The sequence below is a fragment of the Xenopus laevis genome, chromosome 8S, assembly GCF_017654675.1.
Source record: "Xenopus laevis strain J_2021 chromosome 8S, Xenopus_laevis_v10.1, whole genome shotgun sequence".
In the NCBI taxonomy this organism is placed as follows: domain Eukaryota; kingdom Metazoa; phylum Chordata; class Amphibia; order Anura; family Pipidae; genus Xenopus; species Xenopus laevis.
Genome location: NC_054386.1, coordinates 49,862,392 through 49,886,866, shown reverse-complemented (window position 1 = coordinate 49,886,866; position 24,475 = coordinate 49,862,392). Strand labels below are relative to the sequence as shown.

At 41.8% G+C, this 24,475-nt stretch overlaps 1 protein-coding gene across 8 annotated transcripts in view; it reads right to left on the bottom strand.

Moving 5' to 3' along the window:
* dlg3.S (discs, large homolog 3 S homeolog) overlaps window positions 1-24,475 on the bottom strand; it is a 146,381-nt gene that overhangs the window by 11,640 nt on the left and 110,266 nt on the right. For 3 of the 8 annotated variants that reach the window (XM_041574420.1, XM_041574418.1, XM_018232927.2), the window contains 4 exons: window positions 12,002-12,116; window positions 10,936-11,112; window positions 10,734-10,806; window positions 9,910-9,997 (listed from right to left, as the gene is read on the bottom strand). In XM_041574420.1, coding sequence (XP_041430354.1) covers window positions 9,910-9,997; window positions 10,734-10,806; window positions 10,936-11,112; window positions 12,002-12,116 — 453 coding nt within the window. The other 5 variants (XM_041574419.1, XM_018232928.2, XM_018232926.2 and 2 more) reach the window with 4 other exon arrangements.

The following is a 24,475-nucleotide window of genomic DNA, read 5'->3' as shown; positions in this document are numbered from 1 at the left end:
TAACCGGTTTAAAATTTTTATTTGAATATATCTTTCTTTGACAGATGGGATCAGGACTTCATCCCGCAACTCTTCCGCAAGGTTTGGTATGTCCCTTTTCCATTTTTCCCAGTGCTTTAGCAATTGGGTCTTGGGTAATTTGCCCTAAAATAGTATAAGAGTGGGATAGGGTTTAGCAAGATCTTCTCTTCGCAAGTATTTCTCTAAAGTAGTATCTGCTACATCTATTGGTCTGATAGGGAATTGACATGTGGAAAGCATGTGAGAGCTGAAGATATCTAAAAAAACATGCTTTGAGGTAGTTGGTAACTCTCTTTGGGGGCTTGAAACTGCTTTATGTCCCCATCCAACACAATGTCACTTAAAGGAAAACTATACCCCCCCAAACAATATAGGTCTCTATAAAAAGATAACGCATAAAACAGATCATGTAAATAACCCATTTTCATAAGAATATACTTTTCTAGTAGTATGTGCCATTGGGTAATCATAAATAGAAAATTGCCATTTTAAAAATAAGGGCCGCCCCCTGGGATTGTACAATTCGCAGTGCACACAAACATACCAACAAACCATACTTGTTAGGTCACATGAGTAGGGTTGCCACCTAGCCTGTAAAAATGATGCTTGATGCCAATGTTAATAGGAAAAAAGTAAGGCCGGTATTTTTTTCCAGAAAAGGTAGCAACCCTACCCATGAGCCAATTAACAAACAGAGTTCTGTCTTTTGCTTCAACACTTCTTTCTGTTACAGCTAGAGTTGTAGTATTTCTGATCAGGTGATCTCTGAGGCAGCACAGAGACCATCACAAAATGGTGGCTCAAGACAAGAGATGTAAAAGGGCAAGGGTTACTGGGGAATTGTGTAGGGCATACAGAAATTTTGGGAGGAACACCATTTTGAATAGGTTTATTCTGCCTGGTAGGGTAAGGGGGAGTTGCACCCACATATCAATCTTTGAGGATAGAGCTCTGGTTATAGGGGTAAGGATGGTTTTCTCATAATCTTTGCATTTCCTTATAATAATGACCCCTAGGTACTGAAAAGACTACCACCATGAGACAGCCTATGTTTAGTGCAGGTAATCTGCGTATAACGATACCTTTTCCATTATTTTATTGATCTGCAGACCTATTATGTTGGGGGAATCTCTGATTAGTATCGCCAATGGTTCTATAGCCAATAAAAAAACAGCAAAGGTGACAGGGGGCATCCCTGTCTGGTGCCGCGTTCTAGATGAAGAGCATGCCATTCACTAGTATTCTGCCTTTGGGGTGCCAGTGCAGAGCTTTCATCCAGGTCACCCCAAACGGGATCCAATACCAGTGTCAAATGCTTTAGCAGGGTCTAATGACACTATTAATCTATTCCCTTTGTTACCATGATTTGCCTCCAAGTTATTGAACAGTCTTCTGATATTTATATCCATGCCATTATTTGGCATAAATCCAGTCTGGTCTGGATGAACCACTCCCCTCGAGTCTGTTGGCCAGAGTTTTTGCAAATATTTTTACATCACAATTTAGAAGGGAAATTGTGCGATAGGAGTCACAGTTATGTGACTCCTAAATAAAGAGGGCTTTACCCTCTTTATTTATTAATGTGTGCCATGAAACGTGTCAGGGAGTGTATAGTTTCCCAATACTTTATTAAAAATAGGTTTAAGTTTAGACCTGGGGTGCGACCAGCAGGCATTGTAGCTATAGTATCTCTTAGTTCCTCTTCGGTGATATCACTGTATAGGTACTCTCTCATTTCTTGGGGAATGGTAGGAAAGTCTATGTTTCCCAGGTATTCCAGGAGCTCGTGATGCGGGAGTGGGGGCTGGGCTGCATAGGTGCTTTGAAAATATTCTCTGAAGCGCTCTATTATTTCCTCCCTGTCTCTAATTAAGTCTTCATTTTCCCCTTTAACGCTGGCTATTGCTGTGCGAGGGGTATCATTTTTGGCTAATATGGCTAGCAATTTACAGTTTATCCCCCTTGTCAAACTAAGTTGCTGAGTGGTAAAGTTCTTTTTGAGAACATTTTTCTACCATCAGTAAATCTACATTCCTTTGAGCCAACCTCATGTCCTCCCTAGTGCTATCATTTGGGTTGTCAGCTAGTTTTTGTTCAGCATCACTAAGGTCTGTTTTGGCTTTGTTAATCTCAGCCTCAGTGTCCTTCCTTACTGCCGTGATAAGGGATGTGTATAAACCTCTGGTATGTGCCTTGTAGGCATCCCACACTGTCTGCTCAGAAGCAGTGTTTGTAGTCAGTTCCCAATACCCCTTCAGCTGCTCTACATATGTATTCACCACTTTAGGATTGGAGATCCACTTTGGTGGGAGTCTCCAGAGGGATTGCTCCCTATGCCCTCAAGGGTCAGCAATAGGGCATGGTCCAAGCAGATTCGAGTTCAGAAGTGGATTTTGGTGACCGCCCGGAGTAGCTCCGGGGGAGTTAGGATCAAGTCAATTCTAGATAGGGCTGAGGTGGCTGTTGTGTAGCAGGAGTACAGTCTGAGGTCTGGGTTTTTCCACCTCCAAACATCAGTGTAGTTGGTTGACTCTAGCCAATTGTGGAAGGCCATAGTGTCTTTTTCACACATTCTTAGTCTGTCCTAAACCGGGTCAGGTACAATAATAAAATCCCTGCCCCATATTGTTAGGAGTGTCCCCATTGTGTGTATTTTATTAAGGGGTAGGAGAAGAAACCGCTCTCCAATAGTGCAAGGGAATTCTCAGAGTCTGTGCAAATAGCCATCGCTTTAGCTTAATAAACTAACATCCAGTACCCGTTCTCCCAAACAACCATCGGTATTAACAAAGGTCTGTTACCCGCTTAGGCAGTGGACTACTGTCAGCAAGTGAGAAGGAAGGCCGTGGCTTAAATATTAAAGATGGGCAGTAAATAAAGTGTTCATAAAGCTGAGCGGTCTTCTGAAGGCCACGTGATCAATGACACCCTCCCCCGGCATTTTTGAGAGGAGACGATATGCAGGAGTCTGCACACAAAGCGATTGAAGCAGCTGTAAGCCCACAGTAGCGATGACGAAATCTTACTGAAGGGAGGACCGTGGAGTGGTGTCGGTGGACCCTTCTGAAAGAGACAGTCTGAGAAGATTTAGTGCAGTGGAGTCGTGTCTTTCAGGTTAGTTAACTATTTAATGGTTAATTTTTGCTAATTAATGTATATTAGTAAAATGAATAATATGTGACCATGAATTAATAGATTAACTTTATTCTGAAGGTGAACCACCCCTTTAAGGATGATATATTTCCCCTTTCTATCTGTGATAATATGTTCTAAATTAAGGTTGATAATTTTCCTGATTAGGATAGCTACCCCTCTAGAATATGTGGAGAATTCAAAATAGTAAACCTTTGCCACCCAGTTGCCTTTTAAAGCTCGTACCCGCTGCCCGACTAGGTGGGTTTCTTGGAGCATAATCAAGTCCGCACCTGATTTCCTTCCCATCTCGCCAATACATACAAGTGACTTTTTGTATAGCAAGAGTATATTGATATACAGCACTCCTCTGGCTCCAAAAGGTGAAAAGAGAAAGAGGGAAAGAAGAGAATAAACAAGAAATACATTCCCTTAACAAATTATTCCCCCCACCCCAGAGATTTATATTTCCCAAACTGAAATTCTTGTGATCAGGGTGTGAATGAATCCACTCTCAGCAGCTTATTTAGCTGCTACTGTCTTTCTAATATGGGTGGACGCTTGGGAGTGTCCCGTGCCAAATGGTTTTACCGGTCCGTTGTTAGATGAGTCGTTGGCTTAACTGTAGTGGCCTATGACTTTATCTCTGGGGGGGGCGGGGGGAGAGATCTCCTGTTTCTCGATTTAAGCCATGAAAATACTTCTCGAAAAAGTGAGCTTGGCCTCCTTCTTGTACTTGTAGGGCCCAATAGGTTTAATTGGCCCTATAGAGAGTTAATCTTTTCATTCTTTCTTTGGGTTATTAGAGACCCTGTAGTAGAATAACCTTTAGCATTATTGGCTGAGAGGTGTAATGACACTCCCCTGCTACACTGCTATATAGTAGTGTGTGTACAGCTAGGCCCAGAAAGGCCCATGTGCTTTGAAGAAGTCGGGGACCAGAAAACCCTGTGAACGAGGAATAGTTACACTAGGGCAGACTTGTCATAGTCTCTCTAGGAGAAAAAGGCAGAGAGGTTAAGAGAGAGAGCAGCTGAAGCTCCAACAAGGATTTGCAGTAAGGGAGTAGCTTCCCAGAGGCTCTGTGTGTTGCCTCCAGTCAGGGACTTCAGTGAAGAGGGACTGTAGGGTAGAAGCTGCTTTCCTGACAACTTCCAGGAGGGAATGTGTGTGAATACTGCAAATGCCTAATGGAGACCTTTCCTCTGTGAGAAATGCCTAATGCCTACAGCTCCGTGTGAGTAAATGTTACTATTGCCTCAGCTCCTGCTTGAGTACTAAACCTGTGGTCACTTGCCTCGTGCATAGTTAATAAACCGTTTCCTGTTTTACTGCAAGAACCTACTGGCGCCCATCTTTTGTATGTTGTGTGCACCGTAGCCTGAAAGATTTAGTTGCACTACACCATAGAGGGAACACTTCCACATGGCGAAGGCCCTGACCCTGTTGTGTAAGTCGCATGTAGCCAATGCTCAACCCTGCTAGTGGGTATTTGGTCACATACTGCCAAATAGGTGCTACATACTCTTAATTTAGCATGAAATAACATAGCATAGGGATATAGTTTAAGAAAAAAAGAAACCCCACCAAATAGAAGTTTCTATACCTATACCAAGTCAAATTGAACCATAAATTGCAAAATCAGGCTGATTAATGATAATAATAATTCATTAATAAGAGTGCTGGTTATTAAGTTAAATAAAGTGCTGGTGCAAATAAATAAAGTGAAAATTAATCAGTACCGAAGGCTGATAACAAAATTAATTATTTCTGAGTCCAATGGGTGTATTACCCCACCAATAGATTCCAGTAGTACCCCTTAATAAATAAATTCATTCATTAATTCATATAGAGTGTGATTAAACCAGATAAATATAGTAAATTAGTATTGCAATAAATTACACCAATAAAGTGCGGTGCAATAAATAGGTTAAAAAATGAGACTTGGTAATTCATTAAATGGTTAAAAAGGAGTTGGTAAAAGGATGGCCAAAATTCAAAATGGGTTAAAAGGTTATTCTGTCATATTCCAAGATTTAGAGTTGTGAGAAATTGGAAAATATAGTAGGTGGAGTTGTCCCAAAAACTAACTGCCTATTTTGTTTCTAGAGCCTGGGACACCACAAAGTCAAGGCAGGACAGGGTAACCGGAGCTGTGGCCTTGTAATTTAAATTGCCCTAACAATTAGAAGAGGCTAAATAGCCCTAAAAAACCACAAACTCACGGCCCCTTAGAATGGAAGGAAGATAGAAGAGGTGGTATAGTAAAGTATTTAAACCAAAATTCCTGCCCCCATAAGGATATCCAGTATATTCCCCTAATGGAATTGTTGTTCAGAATCAAATTCGTTAGGATAAGGAGATCAATTTTCAAAAGAACGCCAAAAATTGATCTCCTTATCCTAACGAATTTGATTCTGAACAACAATTCCATTAGGGGAATATACTGGATATCCTTATGGGGGCAGGAATTTTGGTCTAAATACTTTACTATACCACCTCTTCTATCTTCCTTCCATTCTAAGGGGCCGTGAGTTTGTGGTTTTTTAGGGCTATTTAGCCTCTTCTAATTGTTAGGGCAATTTAAATTACAAGGCCACAGCTCCGGTTACCCTGTCCTGCCTTGACTTTGTGGTGTCCCAGGCTCTAGAAACAAAATAGGCAGTTAGTTTTTGGGACAACTCCACCTACTATATTTTCCAATTTCTCACAACTCTAAATCTTGGAATATGACCGAATAACCTTTTAACCCATTTTGAATTTTGGCCATCCTTTTACCAACTCCTTTTTAACCATTTAATGAATTACCAAGTCTCATTTTTTAACCTATTTATTGCACCGCACTTTATTGGTGTAATTTATTGCAATACTAATTTACTATATTTATCTGGTTTAATCACACTCTATATGAATTAATGAATGAATTTATTTATTAAGGGGTACTACTGGAATCTATTGGTGGGGTAATACACCCATTGGACTCAGAAATAATTAATTTTGTTATCAGCCTTCGGTACTGATTAATTTTCACTTTATTTATTTGCACCAGCACTTTATTTAACTTAATAACCAGCACTCTTATTAATGAATTATTATTATCATTAATCAGCCTGATTTTGCAATTTATGGTTCAATTTGACTTGGTATAGGTATAGAAACTTCTATTTGGTGGGGTTTCTTTTTTTCTTAAACTATATTAATATTTTTTTTCATCTGACCCGGTCAGACCTCCACCTATAGTTTGGGTTAAACAAGGATCTAATATATCTACATATACACACAGGGATACCAATCCGTGTTGTTTCTTAAACATAGCATAGGGCACATTATATTGTCGCAGCTTTTGCCTGTCTTCAGAGAATTTTGAGCGTAGTTTCCTTTCTTCCATGGAGAAATCTAGATAAGTAAGAGACTCTCACATTGTCATGAAATATCTGCTGCTTTTTCAGAGCTTCTGACAATATCTTGTCATGGTCCCTTTAATTGAGGAGTCTTGCAATAAAGGGTCTCGGTGGAGCCCCTGGATGTGGAGGGCGGTTTGGTATGCAGTGTGCTCTCTTCACAACAAATGAGGGAGAGACAATGTCATTGCCTAGTAGGGTGCAGAGCCACTTTTCAAGAAAAAGTTCTGGATTTTTATCCTCTGCCCTCTCTGGGAGGCCTATTAGCCTGAAATTGTGCCTGCGCAACTTATTTTCGAGGCCATCAGTTTCTGATTCAAGGGCTTGGGTCCTGCATGTCATGGACAGTATATTTTCGGGTATAGGTGCAGTGGCATCTTTCAGTTTACTGATGCGTCTCTCTGTTTTGGCTGTGCGTTCTCCAATGCTTTGCACATCATGCTTCAGTGTTAAGACTGACTTTTAAGTCATCAATCATCAATTCATCAAAAATGAATCTGTCACCCGGGCCCTTTGGCAATCCATGTTGTCCCCATGCTCTCTGGCATAGTTTTGCAGCTTTTACGCAGCCTCTGGTCCCATTTTCTGTCTGTCTGCACCGCTTGCGTTAGCACGGTGGTGTGTGTTGTGGTGAGCGGAGTTGCCGCGTCAGCAGCATTTTGGGTTGTGGTGGAAGCGATTGCCGAGCTCTGTCTGTGGCCCAGCTTTTCCCCCATGTCTGTGCAGTGGTAGTAGCACCAGAGTAGGTCAGCTGTGTAGAGGAGAGATGGAGGGGATTCTGTCTACAGGATGGAGGGTATCTGTAGGATTATTGGAGGCAAGGGCACACAGCAAGGATATGGGGCAGTTCATGTCTGCTGAGAGTTTATTTAGTCAGTTGTGGCGTCAGATTTCACTCTCCTTCACTGCCACAGCAGGGGAGAGCAGGAGGGGAGCTGTGATGTTATGTTGTGCCTATTGGGGAACTAATAGTGCGCCGCCAGGGATCCAGCACTTACCCACCCCAGTCCCAACAGCCACTTCCAGCCAGCAGTGCCCTCTCTAGTGGGCTGCGGTAGGTGTCTTCAGGGCGCTGCGCAGGTTGCGTCTGGTTGCGCTCGCAGGCAAGTCTCGGCCTTCCACGCGGCAGTAGGCCACAATGGGTCGGTGGTGTGAGGAGCAAAGTGATTCCAAAGGCACAAAGAAAAACTAGAGGCCTAAGTACTTCTAAAGATTCATGACAACTCAATTAATTTGCAGAACATGGGACATAATCTCGGTCCACCCCTAACTATGCAAAGCCACCCTTATTTTTGTGATTTGAAAAACATTTCTATTCCGAAAATTTCAGTATGACAAAGCCCCATCCACAGGGCAAAAGAGGTGGTTCAATTAGAATAAAAAGAATGCATACTTTATGTATGACATATTAGCATGTTTCCCACCACAAACATTATATTTCCAAAACATTCTACACCTGCCTGCTGAACTATGTTACAGCGAATGGAGGCAGCGGACCTAACATGAAGACACGTGTTTCCATCATTTTGTAGTTACCTGTATTTTTAACATATTACCAGACTGGATAAATTACGGCTATTCATTATAAAGAAATTATTTTTCCTACCCATTAGAATGGGATTAAGTTTTGTCCCATTCTTATTGGTAGAACAAGCGAGACTAAAGAAAATCCCTTTTCACCCACTTAGCTCATATGAAATAAGAGGGGGGAGTTAAGAAGTACATAACCACCATTGTTATTGAGTTATAACAAACGCATATGCACTTCATTCACGGTTTGCTGATTCACACCCAGTTTTCACAGGTGCAGAGGAATTTGGTTTACACGAACCTCCCATTTTCCAAAGCCGGTAAATATGTGAACTGGACATGGAGCAAGCAAAGAATTCCAATCCAGTCTATTTGTATTTACACAAATAGAGGTGGAAACTACTAGGCTTAACAAAGGTTAAAATGATTAAAATTCTCTGCATTTATTACAGCAGTAGCCCTAAGGGTTAGAAGTAAATGTTCTACATATCCCCTGTCATTAAGAGAAAATTTTACCCCTTACAACATTTGGTCTTATTCTCAGAAGAAAACACACCATAGAGAGAGAGAGAGAGAGAGAGAGAGAGAGAGAAATTATGAATTCTATCAGGATCTAGCAGGCCCATTGAATTTTCACAATTATAGCTACCCCTAACGAAATCATCCATAAAATGGAAGACATGACCCTTTAGTCAAGAACATATAAAAGGTGGATATGTTTTATAAAGCCCATGCAATCCCGAGGCTAACAGTAAAGCCACAATAAACCATTTTGTACAGGTTAGTTGCTGAATTTAAGTCTTAAGGTGATTCTAGGTTGATTATGCAGCTCATAAAATAACAGTAAAAACTAGTTGTATTGTTATTTCCATGAAAATATTCCTGTCTTTGCATTGGTCTTGTAGTGCATTATTTAACTGCAAGGAATATTAGTGTGCTTTTTTTAAATACCCACACCAAGGTGATTTTTGCCCCAAGCACAAGACACCCGAAATAAACACAGACCCACCGGTCACACGGAGGACTTACTCAGACTCTTTGATCCATAATAATCGTCACTTAAGCCAGGGAAGTCCTGATATTACAGACAGGAAAAAGGAGAGACAGATGAGAGATTGTGAGCAAGAGACAGCATTAGAAAGAACCCCCATAGGGGATCATAATTTAAGTGAGAGAATCAGTGTTGCTCCCACTTGGAAAGTCGAAGGATGTGAATGAAAAGCATACACGAGAATGAACCATGCAGAAGGCAAAAACTGAATGTTTTCATGGCATGTGAAATTATGGAACGCTGTGTGATGGAAACACAGGGGCAACATGTTTCTCTGTTTAGAGCCAGCACTAACAATCTAGCCCACCCTCTCTACAGTACAACTCATGGTTTCAACCAACAAAAAACAACAAACTGATGCAACTGGGTAGGTTTAAAAGGAACAACACATAAGGAAACTCACCTGCTTTGTTTAGACAGGATTTTTAACAAGAATCAGTGCACATTTTATTAGTGCACCCCTTGCCTCCATCGCTCAACAGTCCTAATTAAAACACACTGGCTTTAACTACTTGCCCTACACCTCAATGTTGAGGCTTTCCAAATGATGAGATGTTTTGCACAACCACACATTTCTAAGTAAATATACCAGCCCTATACAAATAAATTTAAATTAGAATACCAGTGTGCAGTCCTCATCTGCTCTAGACAAATGCTTTGAGATTTCCAACACTCCCTCTAGACACATATGTCTTCCTCGCATGAAGCCTTGCTTGGCATAAAAGAGTACTACAGTGGGGCAATGACAAATGCCCTCCTCCACCTCTTACTTACGTGCAGTGCTGTTCTCCTGTACAAGGCTCTTGTAAAATGGAAACTTGCGAGACAATCGGAAACTCTTTTTACGCTTGGATTTGATGGACTGTGGGACACGGGGGGAATATGATGAAGCAGAGGGTCATGTGTACATTGAGATGACATTTGAAAAATAAAAGAGAAAAAAATATGGGTTTTTAAGGCATGCAAAATAAATTGTAAGAATGTAATGAACTGAAAGTGGGGTAAACATGAAAGGCAAGAGGAACCTTTAATAAGGTTGAAACAGGCAAGTTTATTTATTGGATCTAGTTTCCTGTACCCTTTAGTTGGGTTCTGATCTGGAATGACGTGTGTGTTTCAAAATGCATTCCGTAAAACATTAAAAATTAACAGGTTATCTGAAGTGCATCCAATACGGCATCCTAAATATGACCAGGGATACCATAAAGAATCATATAGTTGGCTGCAAAGGGGGTCTGCTCAGACCAGCACCTGAAAATATGAATAGAACAATAACCATTCAAAAAAAAAAAAAAAAAAAAAAAAAGCTAAAAGGTAAGAAGGAAGCTTAAATATGAATGGCACAGATTTTTCGTTTTTGGAAGAAAAAAAAAGAGACTACATGTTCATACTGTTGTGGTTTCAATTAAAGAATTTAAAAAATACTTCAGAAAAGAAATACAGTATGATTTTAGATTTGATTTTTGTTTTGTAATGAAAATAAAGAGAAGCAGAAAATCCTTACAGACAGTCAAGAAAACACCCTTTGTTGCTTCCTAAAGATGAAATACAATTGTTCATAAGCTAACTGTGCCTCATATTGAAAGGAGTATACCTACCCTATTAGAATCTATGCCTGAGCGTCCATGGAATTTTACAGTTTTCAGACGAGCTCTCTCCTTTTTCTCCACACTGTTTAAGGAAAAATCAATTATCTTAAGATGGTGCTAATGAAAAGGCTCCAGCTTTGCTTAGGATAAATACAGAAGCATATATCAATAAGTAAAAAACAAGGGGTTTGGGTTGGCCCCATAGCCTCACCGTTTTTTGCTGGGAATAACACCAATCTGTTCACTTTCCCCATGTGGTGTAACTAGTCGTGCCTGCCACCATTCATCATCAGATGCATTGATGACATGTAGTATGTCTCCATACGAGAAACTCAGACCCTGGCTGGGAAGACAGCTGTCCCGAGAACGGTCATAGTCAAACAGGGCTCTGAAAGAAGGAAGGCACTATCAGGTTACAGAAGCTTTATACTACAGGACAGGGGTTCCAAAACTTTTTTACTGGTGAGCCAAATTTAAATGTAGAGAAAGTTGGAGAGCAACATAATCATGCAAAAAGATCCCAGGAGTACAAAATATAGGATTTGATTGGCAATTGGTATCCCCTTAGTGGACTTGCAGCCTACAGAAGGCTCTGGCAGTACACCTGTTTTTTATGCAACTTAAACTTGCCTACAAGCCAGGAATACAAAAATAAGCACCTGCTTAAAGGACACTGGGAGTAACATCCAAGGGGTCGGAGAGCAACATGTTGCTCACGAACCACTGGTTGGGACCACTGCCATAGGGATTTATTTACATTCCTCACTCTACACTATCAAGGTCAGAAAGCAATCACAAAGTCTGCTTTCTCTTTTCCCCTAGTAATGAGTGGACACGACATTAAACAGTACTCCAAGTAAAGCCCTAGAGTACCGAGCTTTGTTCCTGCACAGACATTCTTATTTGCAAGTGTAGAGGCAATGCCTGCCACCCAATTCACTAGGGTTAGTGAGATGCAGCACAATAAGGCCCAATTCAAATGCTTGCACACCATTACTGTTTTAGTTCATATGATGATTAGTTTACACCTGCCCAAGGAGGAAATAAATGTTGCAGTCTCCATGCAAGCAATCGAACAGAAGAAGAGATGTAGAATGCTACTGGATTTCCCAGTCATTCTTATTCCTAATAGACTCCGCTACCAAACCATCTTACAGTGAGATTTTACTGCACACCATCATCATGTTACATGTAGTCAGTTTAAGCTAAAGATGTCTGCCATTACACCAGGTAACTGGTTTGCTGTACTGGGACAGGATATGTAGGAGTTTTTGTACCTTACATATAGGGACCTTTTTTCACTGGTACGCAGAGAACCAGATCCAGAGCTCATACTGCTGTTCATCATTTGTTCACGCAAATCATGGATCTTTGACTCAAAGCGGCTATATTCTGTGGAAGAGGAGGAATTATTTTGTATCATGACGAATATATCATTAAATCACACAGAAATTAAGGACATATCAATAATACAATTTAGTTCCTACATGCCAAAATCCGATATTTAATATTAGTACAGATTATTAGCATTTGCAAAAATTTAACAAGTGTTCGTGAATCACATTCCCTTTAATACTCTTATTTGCTTCAGAAGCTCTTCTACTCTTTAAAAAGACATGCGCTACTTTAAAGCTATAAGGGAATCCAGGGTTTTGTTATATATATGCATTATTAAGATTATCTGACTTGAAGAGGGCACATAATTATGTGCCATGGCAAAACATAATGATGTAAGTCTATGGGTGCTTTAATGTTGTAAGCCTGCAGTCAGTGCTAGCACCTAATCTGCAGCAGACCTGCAGGGTGACAATAGCCATCCCCCTGATCAGCAGTATAGGGACTTATGCAAATCAACCTTATTGGTTTGTTGTCTTTTGCAAACAGACCAAGGATTTCATAAAACATTGGGCCAAAAAGATCCTGTAAGCTCCGAACCACTTTGTCCCAGTGAGCTGCTGGTATTTCATCAATATGAGAATACTCAGTGGAACAAAATGACTGATCCACCTTGCAGGATCACCTTGTGCCCAGAGTTATGAAAACATCAAAGTGCAATCTATACTGCTCAACTTGTAAATGTTGCTTTACTTGAATAAAGCTTTTGTGATTAGCTGATGGTACAGTGCTCACTTTGATCAAATGCATTAATAAAAATTACTATATAGAATGAAAGCAATGTCCTCCCAACACCTGCGATACCTTGGACTCCAGCCTGGCTCCTACACTGATGACAACAAGCAATTTGATAATGCTTTATCTGACACAGCTGATACCATTCCCAAAGTGACTCGGCAGATGTGTTGCACACCCCAGATGAAGAATTGCCAAAATGCTCTTTCAGTGGGTTATGCTAAAAAGGAAGTTGCGGCTTTAAGATGAACAGGATCTAGTATACAGAATGCTTTGGACCTGGACTTTGCCAGATAAGAGACCTTTCCATAATTTGGACAACCATTCCTTAAGTCTGCTAAAAAAACATTTCAACACTAAATAAACCCAATAGGATTGTTTTGCCACCAATTAATGCAGTGTAGTTACTATCAAGTACTAGCTACTGGTTTATTACTAAAGGTATGGGACCTGTTATCCAGAATGCTCGGGACCTGGGGTATTCCAGATAAAGGATCTTTCCATAAATTGGATCTTCATACCTTAAGTCTTCTAGAAAACCATTTAAACATTAAATAAACCCAATAGGCTGGTTTTGCCTCCAATAAGGATTAATTATTTCTTAGTTTGTATCAAGTAAAATGTACTGTTTTATAATACAGAGAAAAAGGAAATCATTTTTAAAAATTTGGATTATTTGATTATAATGGAGTCTATGGGAGACAGCCTTTCCGTAATTCGGAGCTTTCTGGATAACGGATTTCCGGATAATGGATCCCATAACCTGTACTTATTATTACTGGATGGGACCTGTTATCCAGAATGCTCAGGACCTGAGGTTTTCTGAAAGGATCTTTCCATAATTTGAATCTACATACCTTAAGTCTACTAGAAATCTGTGTAAACATTAAATAAACCCAATAGGCTGGTTTTGCAATCAATAAGGATTAATGACATCTTAGTTTGGATCAAGTAAAAGAGAAAAGGAAATAATTTTTTTAAAAATTTTGATTCTTGAAGTCTATGGGAAATTGCCTTTGTAATTCTGGATAATGGGTTTCTGGATAACAGATCCCATAACTGTACTTATTATTTAGATATTTTTGTATATTTTATATAAATTTATATTTAATTATACCTATTTATTATTGCTGTTTTATTAGAAGAGGGAAATCATTTTTAAAAATGTTTAATTTTTTGCTTAAAATGGGAAATGGCTTTCATGTAACTTGGAGCTTTCTGGATAATGGGTTTCCAGAAAAGTGATCCCATACCTGTACCTGTTTTACTTGGCTTGATCTGTACTAGGATTATTCCACACAAAACTATAAGCAAAGTGACTTGTCAGTTGATACTGGTTTTGTCACCGACACTGCTGTGTGGTTCAATTTATTTGGCATTGTTTCTACTTCGGTATATTGCTCAAGTGTGTGTGCGTGTGTGTATATATAGACAAAGAACTGCATAAGCTCTACTGGAGAACAGAAGTATAAAAAAGATATAAGAAGCCACCACATAAAGGCACAAGGCCATAGACAGAGTGCTTTAATAGGTAATGAAGCTCTGGGGTGAATTTTAATTTGCTCAATATTGCCAAAGGGACATTTTTTTTCCATAATACACAAGTTTGAATGAGTCATGTGACACGTGACACAAACGCTGGTTATAACGACCAGGACTTTGTATAAGTAAATATTTCATTGGATATACATAGCTTTTGGTTATTAAAGATAAATATATCTCACATGTTTGTCTGGATATCTTGCATTTGATTTATTTCATGTTTTTGGTCTGTCCATTAGTTTTTCGGTTACATTTGCCACTATGTTTACATTGGAACAGGTCCTGACTGAGAATTAAAATAGGCCCTGGCATTTCAGGTACACATAGGCCCAATCAACCCACTAAATACTGACTCTTTATGGGACCTTATAGCAGACCCTCTGGCATTTGCCAGAACCCACAGATTGCCAGTCCGGGCCTGCATTGGAATGTTGCTGCCGGCCTTTGATACACTTCATGATCAAAAACATTTATCCCTCCATAAATGACATGCAATTGGAGCTCTGTTGTATGCTTACATACACAAAGCCAAATGTTAACTTTATGACCTAAAGTGGGCCCTGAGAAAAAGCTTGAACCAAAAAGTGCAATCATCATTGCATTATAAACATAAACTGGGTCTATATGTTATTTTGTATCAGTGTCATTGCTCAGCTTTAGATAAGTCCATGTGAACAGTTGACAACAGCAAAACAGCAGCCAGTCTGAGACTTATAAATCCGAATATATATATATATATATATATATATATATATATATATATATATATATATAAATAAATAAATAAAATCTGAGGCTATTTTTTCTAGTCCATGTAGTCCATGAGAAACATAACTTGGGCTCAACTGTATTTCAGTTACTTGAAATATGTGTGCACGCAATGGTTATTGTACACAGCCCTTTGATGTTATCTGCAGGACAAATGATACAATGAAGCAGACGCCGGTTCTTCTCCTAGCACAGTTAACCAGAGTGAGCACCAGCGGTGCTGAAAATGTAAACAACCGGCTACAAATAACGTCAGATTCAGTGACATTGTGCACAGTGCAAGGGAAGTTTGTGGGAAGGTTGCTTAGACGGACATGGTTTCATGACGCAGACTTGAGGTAGAGAGCGGGTTCCCCGCAGCTAGTTTCATTACGGTGAAGCCAATAAGATGCTAGACGCGTTGTCACCTCACGATTCCTCGCTACCTGAACCGCACCTGCTACTGCCATACACTTACACACTCACATGACCTCGCTAACTTTCCCGAGACTTTCCATACAGTCATACTATCCGTGTTTCTGTGGGTGCACCCTTGGGTGTTGAAGCCTAAAGTTGCCACACACCAATTTCTAGCAGCCCAGTTGGCTTAAACGTCATTTAGGAACCGAAGGGCCGCAGGTTAGACACCTCTGCCCTAAGCTTAATTCTCCACGATGCTTCCTTTCAGAGCTACAGAAAACGTACTCCTACTTCACGTACCTGTACAGAGCTCTAACCTCACAACGTCGACTCATTTATAATCACCCCAAAGAGGTACTATAGCTTCCGGTAACCGGACACCGTATTCCAAACGTCGCAGCCACCCAGAAACTCGGGAAAAAAACACGCCTCTTCCGGTCACTTAGATCGCTCCGCCCAGCCCACCTGGCTTGGCGTTCGCTTCCCAGGCGCTCGCCTTGCAGTCTCACAATGAGTACGCAATCTTTTCCCGCCCACCGCCGACTTTGCATCTGCGTTGAGTTTGTTTTTGAGTGTTATGCGGGAGGCTGTCAGTGAGCAGGTTATATCCGGTCACTGTTAGCGCCTTCAGACACGTACTGTTTGCACTAGTTTTCGCTGTGATGTCACATTGAATAAAAAAAGAAGCTTTAAACGTCGTATTTGCGTTTGCTATTAATGGCGGGTAATCCGCAGCACCCTGGGAGCACAGGTGACAGGCCTGTGTGAGTTTGGCTCTGTCTGCCTTTCTGTATAGTGCTTGCGATGGTGTGGCAGAAAGGGCATTTACACTGTGCGCGGAAAAATACAAATTACACTGTATTAGGTACCGGTTGTTACACACGAAGGAATGATGGGAGATACAGATCAACAACAGCTGGAAGGATTGTTTTTAGGCACTTTTCTCTCATGTGGGACAACAGTGGTCTGTGTTGTCTAAATCAGCAGGCCTGGATTTGTGGAAAGGCCACCAAGACTCGGGCCTAGGTTGGCAGGATTTTAGGGGGCAGCATGCTGCTCAATTAACTACATCCACATTGGTTCAAAAACACTGGGAATGACTAGGAGATGCAATAATTTTTTTAATTTCCTGTGCTCCAATCCCCATTCTTCTGGTCCCCGTGATAAAAAGTTACACGAATAAAAGGGAGGGGACAGAGGCGATGAACAGTCAGTGGGCCTAGGGGCGCCCGCTAAGCAAATCCTGCCTTGTAAATCAGCCCGATTAACTGCCGGCACTGAATAATGGTACTTTGAAAGATATTCAAATTTAAATAGCACATTTCCAGGGTTGTTTTATAGAGCTATAACGTCATCCAGTAGTTTGTGCTGTAGCATCTTGAGATTAAGCATTGCCGGATTCTGTTTATGAGAAGCTAGTGGATAGGCAGACCTGCCAGAAAGCCACTGGATATCACTCCCTGTCAGTGCAAAGCTGTAATTGGGCAAATTGGTACAAAGATAGGGGCTGGATGGATTTGTGAGGAGCTTCAAGAAATTGTCTGTTTCCTGTTCTTTACAGCAGTGAGCAACAACGGGTTAATACCCTCCCGCCATGCAATGGGACAGGAAATACCAAATAAAAGCCAGCTTCCGCCCCTGGCCGTCATCTTTTTTTCTCCTGTCGCTTACCCTCATTAGTTGCAGATTGGGTACCTCTCCCCCTTCTGATGTCCCTTGATTGAGGCAGCCTGCCTCATGTGTGTCTTCAGGAAAGCCGAGAAGGCTTGGGCCATTCGTGCCACCGGTGATGTAAGCCGCAAACGCCTCCCGGGCACCGTGTGGGATAAGACACACGATGTCAGCCTCCAAGATGGTGTTAGCGCATCTGCGCATATGTGAACCCATAAGTAAATGCGGACGTTGCGCTCAAGGCTTGCCACTCAGATTTAAAAGAAGCATATTTTCTCCCCTGTTGGCTGCTGATGCGGTAAGCTGTTTCTGTGCCATTTGTGCTGTAAGGAGGGTACTACTGTGAGTATATGTTCCCTGACTATTGATGTGAAGCTCGCAATGTTCTCCTGGGACAAATGTTAATCTTCTATGGATCTATTAGGTTGGATAACTACATCTGCTGGAGTGATCCCTATCTACATAATGATCTCAAGAAGGTCTCACTCGGGCTTGAGTGTTTTATTTGAGAGGTGAATTGACAATGGAGGACAAGGGAGCAGTAGTTAAAAAAAAGGAAAACTATGTATATATGTTTTCTGCTGAGGATTTTCCACTAATGTGGTGCTTTTCTCTTGATAGGAGTTCTCCAAACAGAGAAGGTAGCAGAAGAAAGTCAGCTAGAAGGAACTGTGCTTCATGTTCTGATTATGCTCTTCCGGATGAGACTTGTGTGCTAAATGCCTACATGATGCTTCTGGAGTTGGTCCATCACAGATGTCTGATCCGGGAATAAAAGTAGTCCTGGCAGGGTTACCCCTTCAAGAGCGGACATTTCGGAGGAATCAGGTGAATCTGAAGGTGAAATTTCAGATGACGATTCAGTGGAAGAGGGAGAATCTACTTTCAACACTGACATGATTCCCCCTTATTCAAGCTGTGAGAAAGACCCTGGATCTGAAAGATCAGGGCAAATCCCCCGTTAAGCAGGATAAAATGTTTAAGTCTCTTCTAAAAAGAATCATCTCTTTCCGGTTCATGCTTTTATCAAATCTACTATTCAGTCGGAATGGGATAATCCAGTCAGGAAGCAAGTGGTTCCTAGAAAACTGAAAAAAAAATCAATTTCCATTGGACATGGCTAAGTCCTGGGAAAACCCTCCCAAGGTTGATGCGGCCATTACTAGAGTGTCCAGGAAAACTACCCTTCCTTAAGATGAGCTAGTATCCCTGGAGGACACCATGGAGAGGCGGCAAGATGGGGCCCTTAAATGGGTTTATGTGGCAGGTGGAGCAGCCTGTAAATCTGCTATTGCCATAACATCTGTTACAAGGGCCAATAAAATATGGCTTCAGGAGCTGGAAGATGCTAATAAATGTCACAGACAGAAATAAACTAGTCAAATTACTTCAAGATGTGAAAGTTGCAAATGAGTTTACCGCAGAAGCTTCTTTGGAATCTTATCAAGTTAGTGGCTCTCGGTGGTGGCTAGAAGGGAATTATGGTTAGACAATGGCATGCTGACTCTCAATCTAAACATAATTTATGTGGCCTTCCATTCAAGGGAAACTCTTATTCAGACCGGAGTTAGATCAAATAATTTCAAATACATCGGCTGGTAAATCTTAATTTCTCCCACAAGAGCGTAGAGATAAGAGAAACTCTGCAAGGAATCTCAGAGGAAATTATAGAGATGCCAGACAGTACAAGCCTGAGAAGTCTTTCTCTAGACAATGGAAACCCAGAAACCAGTCCATTCAGTCCAAAAGAAATGTTAAGTCCGAAAAGCCTAGATCATGAAGTTGTGGGAGCCCCATTATCTGTAGGAGGAAGATTAAAGAGGTTCAGTGCAATGTGGGCTCGAGTCTGCCCAGACAAGCAGATTTTAGACATCATCACAAAAGATTACAGATTAAATCTTCAGGAAAATCTCTCTCATCATTTTGTTTCGTCAGAAAAACCAAGATTCGCAAAGAAGCCTCTCATTTTAAGATCTGTCATTCAGGACTTACTGAAAAACAGAGTTATATCAAAGGTCCCTCGAGATCAGAGATTTTCAGGAGTTTATTCTCACCTTTTTCTCAGGCAAAAACATAACAGAGAATTCAGAGTTATTCTCAACCTTTAGAAGAGTAAACCGTTGGTTAGAAGTCCCTTCTTTCAAGATGGAAACCTTGATATCCATCACTCGCGTTGAACTAGGCGAGGTTGTTGGACATAATGGACGCATATTGGCACATTCCAGTAAAGAAATCTCACAGAAAGTTCCTTCAGTTCAAGATTCTGAAAGAACATTTTCAGTACATAGTTCTTCCATTTGGCCTAGCAATGGCTCCAAGGCTGTTTAAGAACATCCTGGCTCCTATCGTAGAGAGTCTAAGGCTCCAGGGGATGTCCAGACGACATCCTTATCAAAGCTACTTCAAAAGAGATTCTAGAGGGTCACCTAGTAAGGGTGTCCAGTCTTCTTCAAAGGCTGGGATTGATGGGAGTGATTACTACACCAGGGACTTCAATTTCACTCTCCCACAAAGGAGAATTTTGGACATTCAGAACATTTTCAGAACCAGGTTTTGGGGAAATATTGAGAATATTGGGGAAAATTATCTCTATGGGCCCATTATGACCACTTTCTGACCAAATGGGATCACAATCATCTCCGGCCTCATCCACGGATTCAGCTAGCACTAACTACAATCCAGTCCTTGAGATGGTGGACACAGGCAGTAAACCTCAAACTTCCAGTGCCCTTGAGTCAGCCAGATTGGATGGTGTTGACCACAGATGCCAGCAAGTGGGGCTGGGGGGCTCATACGCTGGTGTTTGAAGCTCAGGGCAGATGGTCCCCATTGTAAATCTCCAGATCTTCCAATTTGGAAGAATTGAAGGTGATTGTCATGGTCGGCACCCAACACCAGAACAAATGCCAAGCACCCTGGTCTCGGCTTGTGCTTCACCTGTAGTGTGACCGCCGTTGGCCTCGGGAGGAGCCCTTAGCTACTTGGATGCCACCAGGACTTAAACGAGAGGTGCAAGGCTAGAGGTTCTGGATAAGCAGAGGGGCATGACTGTTAGCAAAGTCTTTGGGCAGAAGGTCATGGTACAAGGTGTTAAAACGGGATCGTAGTCGGGAACTGGCCAGGTCGAGACAGGCAGAAAGTGAGCGTAACCAAATCAGGCCAGCTCTGGGCAGGCAGCGTTCAAAAAGAGGTCAGGCAGGCAAGGGTCAAAACCGGGAGATCAATCAGAGGGATGAGGCAGAAGAGGTAGTCGAAATTCAGGCAATGGATCAGGAAACAGAGGTCAGAATCGTCAGGAACAGGCAGGGGTCACAACAGGTAGTCAGAATCAAGTTCAGAATCAGAATAGCAAAATGCTACAGGCACCAGGAACAAACCTATAACGGGCAGTGAAAAACTAAACAATACCCCTTTAAATATTTGAATTTCGCGCCCTTGCGCGCTGACGTCAAGACGCCAGCGCACATGCGCCTATAAATACAGCAGAGGCGTGCCACGCACACCCTTAGTCAACAGGCGTCGGACGAAGAAGGACGCAAGGCCGCCCCCCACTAGACCACCAGGGTAAGCTGTTATATTACCCCCCCTCTAGGACCCCAGGTCTCTCAGGAAACTTCTGATGGAATAGTTTCCTGAGACGGTCAGCCCTGATGTCAGTAACTGAAACCCATAGCCCTTCCATTTAACCAAGTACTGGAGCTTACCTCGCACGAGGCGAGAATCGAGGAGCTCTTGGACTTCAAATTCAGACTGACCTTCAAACAACACTGGAGGAGGAACGGACAATTGACGGACCTGTGAAGCTGGCTTTAGAAGAGACACATGAAAAGAATTAGAAATTTTGAAATTATCAGGCAGTTTGAGACAACCAGAAGAGGGATTAATTATTTCACTGATGGGATATGGACCAATGAACCTGGGCCCCAACTTGAGAGAGGGCACTTTAAGCTTAATGTTCTTAGTAGACAACCATACAGGGTCTCCTACTTGATATTTGGGTGCTTCTCTACGAAACCGAAACAAAATCAGCTGCTTTTTTCTGAGCAGTTGTAGCTGCCGAAAGAGATTCATGCACCCCTAGACCAAATTTTTGCAAATTGTTTGACAGAAGAAATGACAAATGATGGTACAGGGGACAAAGAACCAGAAAAAGAAAATGATTTTGGATGTAAACCTTTAACAATAAAGAATGGGGATTCACCAGTAGAAGAATAAATCACATTATTGTAAGCAAACTCTGCCCAGGGTAAAAGTTCAGCCCATGAGGACTGGTTGTCAGACACATAACACCTTAGAAATTGCTCAAGGGATTGATTAACCCTTTCGGTTTCACCATTTGTTTGAGGGTGATATGTGGTAGAAAATTATAATTCAATACCAACCAAAGAGCAGAATGCTAGCCAAAACGTTGAAACAAATTGTACCCCTCTGTCAGAAACAATATTGACCGGAAACCCATGCAACCTAAAAATGTTAGAAATGAATAATTCGGCTAAGGTTTTGGCAGAAGGGAGGTGTGGGAGGGAAATGAAGTGGAACAAACCAAAAAGTACTCGCACACCCTGGCCTTCCCGAAAGGTAGAGATCCCTGGTGCACAGCAAAATGGAGGAAATGGCAACCTCACGATCCAATGGCGACAAGAAATTCACCGGCACACAGGTAATGCAAGCAGGTTATACCTTGCTAGAAGTTTATTGCAGCATGCAACGTTTCGGGGTTACCCCCTTTATCAAGCATGGTACCCCCTTTATCAAGCATGCTTGATAAAGGGGGTAACCCCGAAACGTTGCATGCTGCAATAAACTTCTAGCAAGGTATAACCTGCTTGCATTACCTGTGTGCCGGTGAATTTCTTGTCGCCAGGGAAATTATGTGGCTCATTTTGCTAAACCTATCCACCACCACCCAAATCCCAGTTTTTCCTTGAGAGGAAGGAAGATCGACAATAAAATCCATCGAAAGATGGGACCATGGTCTGTCAGGAATAGGGAGTGGCCTTAACAACCCCTGTGACAATTTTTTAGAGGATTTTGACCTCTGACAAATAGGACAAGAAATACATTTTCGGACGTCCTGCTTAAAGGAAGGCCACCAAACATTTCAAGACAAAAGGGACACAGTTTAAGCGATGCCAGGATGTCCCGCCATTTTTGAATTATGGGCTTCACCCAAAACCTGTTCCCTCAAATCTTCTGGAACAAATAATTTCCCCCGAGGGAGTTTCTACAGGAGCAGTTGACTGAACAGAGGCAAAGTCAGATCCCAGAGCAGCCACAATTAACTCACCGGGAATAATGGGAATGCACTCACTAGTTTCAGATGGATTGGACTCAAAACTTCTAGAGAGTGCATCCGCCTTTGTATTTTTAGTACCAGGCCTGAAAGTAAGAGTAAAATTAAATCGGGTGAAAAACAAAGCCCATATAGCCTGCCTAGGATTCAGTCGTCTAGCAAATTCAATATTTAATACATTTTTGTGGTCGGTAAAGACCGTTATCACATGCTTAGCCCCCTCCAACAGATGACGCCATTCCTCAAAGGCCCATTTAACAGCCAACAATTCTCTATTCCCAATGTCATAATTAGCCTCAGCAGGCAAAAATTTTTTAGAGAAAAAAGCACAGGGATGTACTTTTTTGGTTGTTGGATGCCTTTGAGAAAGGACTGCCCCAGCCCCAACTTCTGAGGCATCGACCACCACAATGAATGGAAGCGAGGTGTCAGGATGACAAAGAATGGGGGCAGACACATTCTTTTAAGGGTTTCAAAGGCTTGGATCGCATCGGTAGGCCACTCGGATCTGCTCATTTCTTTGTTAAATCTGTGATAGGGGCTACAATAAGGGAGAAGTTTTTAATAAAATGGCGGTAGTAGTTAGCGAACCTTAAGAAACTTTGAGTCCCCCATAAAGAAAGAGGCTGGGCCCAGTCTAGTACCGCTTTAACCTTCCCAGGATCCATTTCCAGACCCTTACCAGAAATATTAAACCCCAAAAATTGGACAGACAAAACCTCAAAAATGGATTTTTCAAGTGTAGCATAAAGGTTGTTTTTCCTTAGCCTGACTAACACTTCCTGAACGTGTCTACACTGATCACACAGATTAGAAGAAAAGATCATCATATCATCTAGATAGACCATTACGAATAACCCCAGCAGGTCCCGGAAGATGTCATTGACAAACTCTTGGAACACTGCGTGGGCGTTACAAAGACCAAATGGCATTAACGGTATTCGTAGTGGCCGTCCCTGGTGTTAAAAGCCGTTTTCCACTCATCCCCTTCCATGATACGGATGAGGTTATAAGCACCTCTAAGATCAAGCTTGGAATACATTTTGGCATTTTTAACATGATCAAAAAGTTCAGAAATCAGAGGAAGAGGTTAACGTTTTTTTTATGGTGATCTTGTTTAGACCTCTGTAGTCTATACAGGGACGAAGACCACCATCTTTTTTTCCAACAAAAAAGAAACCTGACCCAGCAGGGGAACTAGACGGTCTGATAAAACCTCTTTCTAGGTTTTCCCCACAGTAAATGCAAAGAACCAAATCTCGCCTACAGGCCTTTTCCTCAGGAGTTAGATGGGATATGCCCCGTTGCATAGGTTCTTCCAGAGGCAAAGACAAAGAGGGAATAGGAGGTTTGACATTAGTAGCCACATTGTGAAGGAAAGACTTAACATTGGAAATCCCAGAATGAAAAGAAGTTCCCCTCTCACCCCTTCTCTCCCTCTGTCTTCTTGCATGGCTAGAAACATGAGGTCATCTAGGTTAGTAGATAGCGGGTAATCTACTAGGCTGTCTTTGACAGAGTCTGAGAGCCCTATCCAGAACTGGCTACGAAGAGCCTGGTCGTTCCACCCAGTTTCTACTGTCCATCTGCGGAACTCAGTGCAGTACACCTCCGCATCCTGCTTTCCCTGGCGCAGCTTACGAATCGCGGAATTGGCAGAGGAAGCATGATCCGGGTCATCGTAGAGAATTGCCATAGACTTAAACAAAGTTTCTAAGGAAAAGCGGGCAAGGTCAGTGGGAGGTAACTTCAGGGCCCAAATTTGGGGATCACCCTGTAGCAGGGTCATTACGAACGTCACTTTTTCTTCACCAGTAGCGAAATTGGGGAAAAAGATGAGGTATAATTTGCATGCCTCTTGGAACACAAAGAATTTAGATCTGTCCCCATTGAACTTATCGGGAACACAATCTTGGGTTCATGGGTTTTAGGCACGTTACCCATCACG